Raw genomic sequence first — 10,864 nt, forward strand, 5'->3', positions numbered from 1 at the left:
TAGCTTAGGACCGTCTCAGTGAGCTGTAGCTTAGGGCCGTCTCAGTGAACTGTAGCTTAGGACCGTCTCAGTGAGCTGTAGCTTAGGGCCGTCTCAGTGAGCTGTAGCTTAGGACCGTCTCAGTGAGCTGGGCTGATCCGTACTAGCTACTTCTTCCTTTTAAAAATAGATTCTAAAAAACTATAGAAATTATTTTAGCTTTTTAAGATTTTTTAAGATTTATTTTTTTTATTAGATTTTTCTTCATTTAGATTTCAAATGCTATCCCCTTTCCTAGTTTCCTCTCTGAAAATCCCCTGTACCCTCCCCCTTCCTCCTGCTCCCCAACTCACCCACTCCCACTTCCTGAGGCCTAGAATCTTCACAAGACCAAGGGCCTCTCCTCCCACTAATGGCTGACTAGGCCATCTTCTGCCTCATATGCAGCTAGAGACACAAGCTCTGGGGGTACTGGTTAGTTCATATTGTTGTTAACAACAAGATTTTGCTGAAGGGACCCTGATATAGCTGTCTCTTGTGAGGCTATGCCAGTGCCTGGCAAATACAGAAGTGGATGCTCACAGTCATCCATTGGATGGAACACAGGGCCCCCAATGGAGGAGTTATCGAAAGTACCCAAGGAGCTTTTTAAGATTTTTAATAGTGTGCATGTTTGTCGGTGTGTAGGCATGTGCATGTGGGTGTATTGGCTTGTGACATGGGTGTGTGCATACCGGTGTGTGCGCATGGGTGTGTGGGCATGTGCACATGGGTGTGTGGGTATGTGCATATAGGTGTGTGGGTGTGTGCATATAGGTGTTGTGAGCATGTGCACATGGGTACAGAGATGAGAAGCAGGTGTCAGAACCCCTACAGCAGGCAGTTATAAGCTACCCTATGTGGACACTGGGAACTGTGCTCAGGTCCTCTGCAAGAGCAGCGAGTGCTTTTAAACCCAGTGAACCTCCCCAGCCCTGCTAGCTGTTAAATACACTGATGAGCTTCCTCTCCTCTCCTTGCATTATGTGTGCAGGGCTCTCTGTTACTTGAATCTGGGCCAGTTTGAAGAGGCAAAGTTGGACTGTGAGCAGGCGCTTCAGATAGATGGCGGCGAGAACGTGAAAGCCAGTTACAGACTAGCGCTCGCCCAGAAAGGACTTGAGGTGAGGGCATGTCTGTCTTTGTGTGAAATTTCATCTCTGAATGCAACAAGTGTTTTCATGAATGTAAATGTCAGGGTCCTGATCTCAGAGTGGTTTGACTCCCGGGATACATGACCGGCTCGGCAGCCTTGGCACGGCTCTGGCTGTCACTCTCATCTCTGCTGGGGACCAGGAGTTCCTCAGTTTCCGTCCAGCTCTACTTCAGGCCAGAGTGAGCATTTTGGCTACCCTTTTCCAGCTCCACTTTCGTAGGGTGTCAGGGAATGTTCGCCTTAAGGGAGATGGCTTGTGGCTGCTGTGTTACTGTGTAAATACAGGGAACTTCCAAAGAAAAAAATAGGATTAAAACAAAACCTCAAGCACTAACAGTGCCTTCCTTCAGTTTCCAGCAGAGACTGAGGTTGGAGGTGGAGAAGACACACACAGTGGAAGCTGGCAGAGCTACAGCCAAGATTTGGTGGTTTACAGTGACCTGGGCCCTGAGCTGATGGCCCGTATAGGATTAGAGTGGCATTCTTACACCATATTGTGAAGGAAGAAGACTCTATAAATGTGCTGTCCTTATGCTAGCTCTCTGGAATGGAAATCTTTTTTTTTTTTCCTGTTTTTCAAATATAGGTGTCATGTAGCCCAGGCTGGCCTCATAGTCCCTAAACAGTGGAGCCTGACCCTGAACTTGGTTCTCCTCTCTTTACCTCCCAAGCACTGTTCTGCATAGAAATATGGGTCACTGAATGTTTATGTGTAGGGAAAAATGTTACCAGATGTGGTGGATTGAAAGAAAACAGCCCTTTAGGCCCACGGTGAGGTGTGGCCTTGTTGGAGGAAGTGTGTCTCTAGCAGGCAGACTTTGAAGTTTCAAACACTCAAACCAGGTCCTCAGGTCTTCAGAGAGGCCGGGGCCATTTGTTTCTCAGATTCTTGGGCACCCAGACGCCAATGGGAGCCGTGTGGAAGAGTTGAGAATGGAGTGGGGACCCATGGCTGAATCTAGCAGGGCCAAAGGTGCCTTGGCTTGGCGGAGGCTATGGCAGGGAACACTGAGAGAGAGGCCTCCTGCGAGAGACTAGAGCAGCTCACAGCGAATCCCTATGAAAAGAGACAGTCCATGGCTTTAAGGCATTCATTGTCACAGTGGAGAGTGGCGATAAGTAAAACTGTACCCCTCTTTCTCAGGGCAGGCCTGAGGTTAAATACCTTTTGCAGGGAGGAGTGTCTGGGAAGGGGAGTTTATTGGCTAAGTCCTTCAGACCTTTAGGTACCTCATTAAATGGAGATTTGTCTTGAGGCTATGTGACCTGTGGGCACGTCCTCTATCTGTGGAGGGGCTTGGGGCATTGCCCTTACATAACTGATGGCCACTGAAGTATGGAGAGCTGATGTGTCCTGTAAGAGCCTGGTGTTCAGGAGCGTGGCAAAACACCTACCCTTCTGTTCCTTGCAGGGTTATCCCCTGCTGGGTCACCTGTGGGGTTACCAGGGTTTCAAACCTAGTTCAACCAGAAACCAGGCTGCCTTCCATGGTCCCACACTGTGAGTGTTCACATGTCTACTTGGTAAGCCAGCCATCACACTGGAGCAGGAGGCACCTGACACACCTCATTTAGAACTCTTTCAGAACTCTCTCTCCAAATATGGATGCATTCTACGGTGTTACGGGTTAGAACGTCAGCTATGAATTGGGAGAGGGAGGATGCAAGAGTCCACTTTAACTCCATTCTTGTCACTGAATGGGAAATGTGGAGGGTTTATTGCACTGAGTACCAAAACAACAGCTATCTGTAAGCCCTGGACTATCGGGCCTCTCTAGATCTCACATCCTCTCAGGTTGTGTTCAAAAGGGAACAACTTTGGAAGGTTCTATGGAACAAGAGTACTGGAAAAGCTGCCCTCTGGTGCCTGCTATGAGTTAGCTCATTCATTCCTTGCTGCAGCCTTGAGAATGCTAGTTTTTACTTTGGACTTCATTTTGCGCTTTTGCTCTTGGGTGGGTTTGAACCATTCTCTTGCTTCAGCCTCCAGAGTATCTAGAACATTGCTAGAACAATGCTGTGCCATTCCTGCTTAGGGTCTTAGGTTTCACTAAAGGGTCTGTGGTGGTTAATATTTATCATCAATCTGATAAGATTAACATCACCATGGAAACACAGCTCCGGGCATGTTTCGAGGGAATACCTAGATTATGGTAGAGTGGGAAGACCCACCCTGAATGTGAGTGATGACAACATTTCATGGAGAAAGGGAGCTGAGCACAGACGTCTCGTCTCAGCTTCCCGAGTGTGGATGTGTGACCAGCTGCAGCCTGCTCCTAACTTATTCCTTCCCTGCCATGATGACTGAACCCTAAAACTGTGAGCCAAAATAAATCCTTCCTTTAAGGCTCAGGAGTTGTTCTGTCAACAGGAAAAGTAACTCAGATTAGTCAAGGCCACACCTGTCGTTCATTCGTTCGTTCATTCGTTCGTTCGTTCAGTGGATGAGTGTGGGCAACACAGAAGGTTGTAGAGATGGAGCGGAGCCCTTCATTCATTCATTCATTCATTCGTTCGTTCGTTCGTTCGTCCGTTCAGTGGATGATGAGTGTGGACAACACAGAAGGTTGTAGAGATGGAACGAGCCCTCCTCACTACAAGGAGGCTTGCTGTCGTGTGTGCTGTCTCACAGCAGACTCACCCACGTGCCCACTGCGAATGGCGCTGACAGAAGCCGCCTGCAAACCCTGCACGCATCACTGTTGCCCAGGCTAGCCCAGGAGCCTCGTACCCATACAGACTGTCCTATCATTGTATTTTTTCAGAACTGTCGGGAAAGCGGGGTGGACCCCAGTCAAGTCCTCCTAAACCCAGATTCCAGTGAGGCCGCCCGGCTCCTGGACACTAAGAATGACACAGCACCTCCCAGCAAAGGAAGGGAGAGGAGGAGAATCCAAGTCCAAGAGGTATTGTATTTCATACTCTTAGAAAGCACCCTGCTGAGAGTTTACACTGAATCTAAGGTTACTTCCTGTGAATTCTGCAGGACCTTTCCCTTTTTATGCTGATTGTCAATGAAAGCGTTGTGAAGGTAGAATTTGCCCTTTGATGCATCATTGACCACCGCGTTTCTCAGCATGGACCATGGATGGGTATCCCTGTGTGGGGGGCACTGTTTTCACTGCCCTGGAGCCACAGGCCGTTGGCTTCTCCTCAGAGTAGACATGCAGAGATGGGCAGGACTTCTCTCAGCCCTGCCGACCCTGGTGGGAACCTTCCCAGGGTGACTTACCTTTTTTATTGTTTTGTCTCAATCACTTAGACCAGGCTGGCCTGAAATTTAGAAATCTGCCTGTCTCTGCCTCCCAGGCGCTGGTATCGAAGGCACACACCATCTCTCTTGGCTCCTCATCTCTCTTCTTTTTTATTCTTTAATAATCTGGGCTTCTCCAAGACAGCCTGGCCATCATATCTACCTCTGTGATGCCTATAAAGCCACATGATTTGCTTTGCCATTAATGAAGAATGTCAGGACATAAATTACTGTACATCCATGAATGCTAACTTCCTGTTTATGGTCTGACATTTCCACTAAGAGGCAACAGGTAGGAACCCATTACTTTTCCCCTTTAAGCAAGAAAAGAGTGTATTAAGAGACATGAAAAATGTAGGATCATTTTGTTAAATATAAGGAAATGGAAATGAATGTAAAATTAATCCTGAAAAGGCTTTCAGATTTTTTTAAATGTAGAATAACTTATAAAAATGTCTTATGTTCTAACTTTTTTCTTAAATTACATATTTTAGAGTGTATTAAAACGTTTATTTTCTTAGAATTTTTCTAAAATACTGAGTGTAGCTCTCAGTTGACAGTGCTGTGTAACTTGGATGTATGTGCCTGGGATCAGTGTCCTGATGTGCTGTAGTTTCTGTTGGAAGGTGGATGGCAGCAGTGATGAGGAGCCTGAGAGACCTGCAGAGGCCTCTGCCACCTCCCCACCTGCCAGAGATGGTGTGGAAGACAGAGGGTCTGCAGAACCAGCAGAAAAACTCAACATCTCCAAGCCGAGTAATGCCTATGAGTTCGGACAGGTCCTAAGCACTGTCAGTGCCAGGAAAGATGAAGAGGCCTGTGCACATCTTTTAGCCATCACTGCACCCAAAGACCTGCCACTGTTGCTAAGTAACAAACTTGAAGGGGACATGTTCCTCCTCCTCATTCAGTCACTGAAAAGTCACCTTGTGGCCAAAGACCCCTCCCTGGTGTACGAGCATCTCCTGTATCTGAGCAAAGCAGAGAGGTTTAAGGTAAGCAGCAGTGCACGCCTGGGAGGAGCCTGCCGTTTCTGGGGTCTGTAACTTCCAAAGTGTTGCTTATGCTCACAGCACCCTCCCCGTTTTCCAGATGATGCTAACACTAATTAACAAAGGCCAAAAGGAGCAGATCGCGCAGCTGCTCGATGGTCTGTCAGACACACAGTCCAACGGTTTGACGGCAGAGGATGTACAGACCCTAAGAAGGCAGTATGAGCTTTAACTTGGGATTGCTGAGTTCAAGACAGCAAGCATTGTGATGGAGTTGCATGGGTAAAGACACAGCCAGAAGGATCCCTGTTTGGACATCAGATGTTGTGCTTATTTTTATATCCAGAACATGTATATTCTACAATCTGATTTTTATTTATTGTAAATATTCTCTTCCGTACTAAAGCCAACACCTTTATATTTAATAACTATAGTCAGAACGTGGCCAATTATACTCTAACTTACAATACATTTTCTTTTAATGACCTACCCATTAAAAACTTAAGTACATTCTCTGTGGTGGCAGTTCTTTCAGGTTTGACAGGAATCAGTGACGTCAGTCCTTTAAAAGCAAATGTTAGCAGTCGCAACTCCATCACTTTCTGTCCCACTCAGATGCACAAAATCCACTTTAGAGAAGTGGCTTACTATCACTTGAGATGAAATTCAACACTTAATGTCTTAATGTCTATGAGATCGTTTAATTAATTTAGAGCCCTAAGGGAGTTACTTTTTCTAATATTTAATGCGACTTTGTCTTCTACTTGCTTGTAAGCAATAAAACCGTATGAAACAAATTCACCCTGCTTTTGTATTTGAATTGTCACCCTAGCCCATAGTCCCATTCAAATGTCCCCAACCCAACTTTTTGTTTCCTGCTTTATTATTTCTTTAACAAGTGAAAAAAGTCACTGGATACTCCTCTTTCTGTGTTAAAGGTATTTTCTATACAATAAACATTCAATGTGTGTATGCCTGCGTGTCTGTATGCGTATCTTGTGCATGCAAGCTACAAAGGCCAGAAGAGAGCACCGGGTCCTAGAGTTAAGGATGGGGATGAGCCTCCCACAATTGTCTTCTGCAAACCCAGCGTCTCTGAAGCCTTAGCGCTCAGGCCTTCACTCAGTGTGTCGTCATTTCCTTCTGAATCCCATGAGCACTCTTTCCAATACCCTGTTGTTCATTTTAAAGTTAAGGTGACCATCATTTTCATATCTCACCTTTACAATTACAGTATTTAAGACTCACCATGGGGGGCTGGTGAGATGGCTCAGCGGGTAAGAGCACCTGACTGCTCTTCCGAAGGTCCCGAGTTCAAATCCCAGCAACCATATGGTGGCTCACAACCATCTGTAACAAGATCTGATGCCCTCTTCTGGAGTGTCTGAAGTCAGCTACAGTGTACTTACATATAATAAATAAATAAATCATTAAAAAAAAAAAAAAAAAAGACTCATCATGGGTAAATGGTACCTTTCAAACTTCGCCATTTTTTTCCCTCAAGCAGGTCTCTCCTTTGTTCTTAGGTGAAAACCTACTGTAAGTAGTTCTCTAATCCGTAAACAAATAAGTTTTTTCCTACACTTTATCCCCTTGGTTTCTCTCCTATCACGAGATAGAGGTGGGGGTGCGGGAGGGGGGTCCCTGAATCCAGTTTCTTGCTTTTTGTTTCTTTGCGCACGACTACTAACAAACTACAACCAACCCTCCAGAAGGACCACCATGCCTATTGGGGCCCTAGCATTTATATAGCCTATGAAAAATACTCAGAATTTCAAACAACACACCAACAGAAGTTATCTCAGCTGGCAAAGCCACGCCTCTGCTAGAGCATGAGGCAAATATTATTTGTAAACAGTGGACAATGGATTGTTGCATATACATACATAATGGCAGTCTCTGTAAGATGGTATCTATGGTGTCATACCTTGTCAAGAATACTCTGCTGGTCACACCACGCAGCACTCAGGACACGCCTCTGAATAGAGATGGGTGACAAACTGCGTTCATCCATGTTACTGAAAACCGTAAGATGACCACCTTGACTGTTTCTTATATGCTATGCTATTACACAGGAATACCTCTCCAGGAGAAACAGAGGCACGAGTGACTGGTGCTGGAGCTCTGGCACCCCGTCCTGGGTCCTGGCCTGTGAGAGCGCTCACATGCAGCTGGCCACGGGGATCACCTACCCTTCCCTACACACTGTACCTGCAGCATGTGGCCCAGTATGCTGAGTGCCAGGCACTCAATGAGTGGACCTGGAAGGCCACTTTCCAAGGTCAGATCAGAGAAGCTCCAATTTTTGATAAGACTCTGAAGAGGAGACACTCTCTGGCCTTCTTGGAGTGCCTGCACAGTCAGTCAGATCTTGAAAGCCCTCGGACAGCTGGAGCTCACGAATGGCCAGCGCACTGGCTGAGAAGCCCCGTGTGCAGTCACTAATACTGAAGGGAACTATTTATGACCCTCAGAATCAAGCACTGGTGGGGATGACCCTTAGTTTATTAATTTGGAGGGAAAAAAACAATGACATCAAATATAAAGCTCTCTAGTAGCAAAAAAAGTGTGAATGGAGTTTTCAAGGGCCCTGGGAACCACAGGGACAATGGCATAGAAGCTAAGCCAGGCTGTGAAACAGAAAAACACGAGAAACAAGAGCAAAGGGTTAAATTGCTTTGCTGCAGAATTCTCAGTGTCACACCAAGGCCACACGTGGCAGGACAGCTTGATTATCTGTCTTCCCTTAGGGTTTTCACAGTGCCTGAGTCAGCTTGAAAACCATTGCTCCATGCTTTTGTCTTTTTTAGGTCAGGGTTTTTGTCTGTGCAGCAGAAATGACCGTTTCCTACAATGGAGTGGTATGTTAGGAGCTAATTCAGTCAGTGAAGTTTCACCCTGTGCTACACAGGGGTTTACCAAGATGCGACGACAAAAAAGAAAGCGTCCTGGCAAGTGTACCAGAGCCGCAATCACACACAGTGCTGCTGAGAATAGACAGTGTCAAGTTTCTCAGAAATGTAACATAACTGCTACTGGCCCAATCATTCCTAGACCCAAGAAAAGAAGAAATATGGGCACACTATCATAAAAATAACAAAGCAGAGATCACCGAAATGTCTACCATCCACTGACAAATGTTCCAGAGGAAGCGCTAGTGGCTAATGAAAATGTTCTGCAGTTAGTGATGGCCATACAAACCTTTGAACAGAGTAAGAACTACTGAACATGACACTTCATGGTATGGGAACTGCATCCTAATTTTTTTAAAAATGGGAAAAAAACAACCCAAGCAAACCTGGGGGTTGGGCTCTGCCTAGGTGGTGGGAAAGGGGGTAAACCCAAGCGCCTCCTGACCAGTCCTGCAAGGCAACAGTTTGTACTTTGGGGGACTTACTGAGTAAAAGCTAAAGGAGCAGAAACCTATGACTTAAAACAGGCCAGGACGGTCACTCTCAGTCCTGCTTCACACTGTACCTGAGGCTGAAGTCAGCACAACAGGCCAAACAACATACTGACAAACGGTTTCCAGACTAGAAAAGAGGCAAAGCCAGCACAGGAGGCAAAGGCAGCTGGAGGCCAGCCTGGTCTACAGAGCAAATCCCAGGCCAACCAACGCTATACAGTGAGAGCCCATCTCAAAAACACCAACACATAAAAATAAAAGTGAAAAACTAACCCTGTACATACAATTCAGGGCTGGAGTTTGATCAAGATCAGGTCTGAATGATACAACCAGACAAACTAACAAGATCTATGCAACACACAAATACAGCACATACAAAAATCAACAAATAGCAAGGCATGATCTCCTGTGAATCTAATTATAACACTTGGGAGGCTGCAGCAGGAGAATCCTGAGTTCAACAACAACCTCAACCAACCAACCAACCAACCAAAAAACACTAAAAATACAAACAAAGACAACTCTCCCCAAAACAAAACCAACCAAATAAAAATCCAAAAACCAAAGTCCTGTAGGTAGAACAGGCTGCCGGGATGGCTCAGCAGGTAAAGGTGCTTTGTGGCACAAGCCTGGCAACCTGCGTTTTATCTTAAGGACCCAAATAAAGGTAGAAGAACAGAACTGACTTCAAAAAGTTGTGATCTATATTTGAATGTTATGTGCTCCCATCAAATATTTTTAAAAACCATCAAAAATTTACCTTTATAACTTTTGTATAAATTTGAAAACATTCCAAAACACAATGTTCCTAAAATAGAAGCTGGGCATGGTAGTGCATGCCTGCAATTCCAGCACTCAAGAAGCAGAGGCTGGAGGAGCTCCGTGAGTTCAAGTCCAGCCTGGTTTAGCATAGTAAGTTCCAGGATAGCTAGAACTAAAAAGACAAAAAAGATAAAATAGAATCCACAGGGAGGAGGGGGAATAAAAGTGGAAATCTGACATGGAGAAAAAGGTTAGTTCTAATATTGTTGGCTGAGAAATTCAGCAAATATTTTCTTTGGGCTAGACCCAGAATCATCTCAATGGCTTGTAATGTTGATGAATTTTGCTACTTATCAAATGTGAAGGCTTTACATAGTAAAAATTACATCTGGAATTAAAATTCAATTAGGTGAATACATTTGTGAGGGATTGTTCGGAATTAAATCATTTGAAATGGGAAGACCCACCTTTAACCTGGATCTTGAGGTGGAAGATCTGTCCACCTTTACTGTGAGCCATGCCTTCTAGAGGCAGCCTAGATAAAAAACATGGAAGAAGGAAGCTTTTGCAGTTTGCAAAAGTGAAGTCCATTCCTTCACTGGCATTAGAGCCTACTTCTTTGGGATTCTATCATATACAAAAGACCAGCTGAGACATCAGCCTTATGGTCTAAATAGCTACGGTATTCTTGGAGTTTTACTGGTAGACAACCATTGTTTGACTAGCTGGACCACAGCCCGTAGTAAGCCACAAATCTTTTGTATTTGTATAGATTCATTCTATCAATTCTGTCCCTATAGAGAACCCCAACTAATATAACAAATGAGTAATCCATTGTTGTAAAAATTCCTGGGCACACACCAAATCCATTAGTATTTACATTTATTTCATGTCTGCTGTTCACACACTCATTACTGAACAAAATTGGAATGCAAACAAATGTACAAACACCATAATGAGCAGTATCAACTAAAAGAACTGGCACTAGTGTTATCTAAGCAGATTAATGGATGCAGCGAGGAAAACGACGGCACACGACTGCAGCCCGGACATTTTCCTTGTTTATCAAAAGAAAATGCTCAGTAGCACCATAATGGCAACACTTAGAGGAGACACCTAAGGTGGAGTACCTGACCACTATGAGGTCAGTCTGCCGGGAGAGCTGTGTGGGAAGGCAATAGTGCACGCAGTATTTTGGCCAACTTCTGCTCGTGTCAGTTGAACATCCCCCGTAAACAAAAGCAAAAGGAAACAAAGCCACACGTAGACCTTTTATA

At 45.1% G+C, this 10,864-nt stretch overlaps 1 protein-coding gene across 1 annotated transcript in view; it reads left to right on the forward strand.

Annotated features, from left to right (window-relative positions):
• Positions 1–6,455, forward strand: part of Spag1 (sperm associated antigen 1) — a 55,558-nt gene extending 49,103 nt beyond the window's left edge. Inside the window, exons 16-19 of the mRNA XM_029547724.1 lie at positions 1,013–1,142; positions 3,940–4,080; positions 5,054–5,422; positions 5,520–6,455. Of these exons, the coding sequence (XP_029403584.1) occupies positions 1,013–1,142; positions 3,940–4,080; positions 5,054–5,422; positions 5,520–5,651 (772 nt within the window). The 3' untranslated portion in view covers positions 5,652–6,455. The remainder of the gene's footprint in view (positions 1–1,012; positions 1,143–3,939; positions 4,081–5,053; positions 5,423–5,519) is intronic.
• The last annotated feature ends 4,409 nt before the right edge of the window (positions 6,456–10,864 follow it).

The sequence above is a fragment of the Mus pahari genome, chromosome 17 (genome assembly GCF_900095145.1).
Source record: "Mus pahari chromosome 17, PAHARI_EIJ_v1.1, whole genome shotgun sequence".
Lineage (NCBI taxonomy): Eukaryota > Metazoa > Chordata > Mammalia > Rodentia > Muridae > Mus > Mus pahari.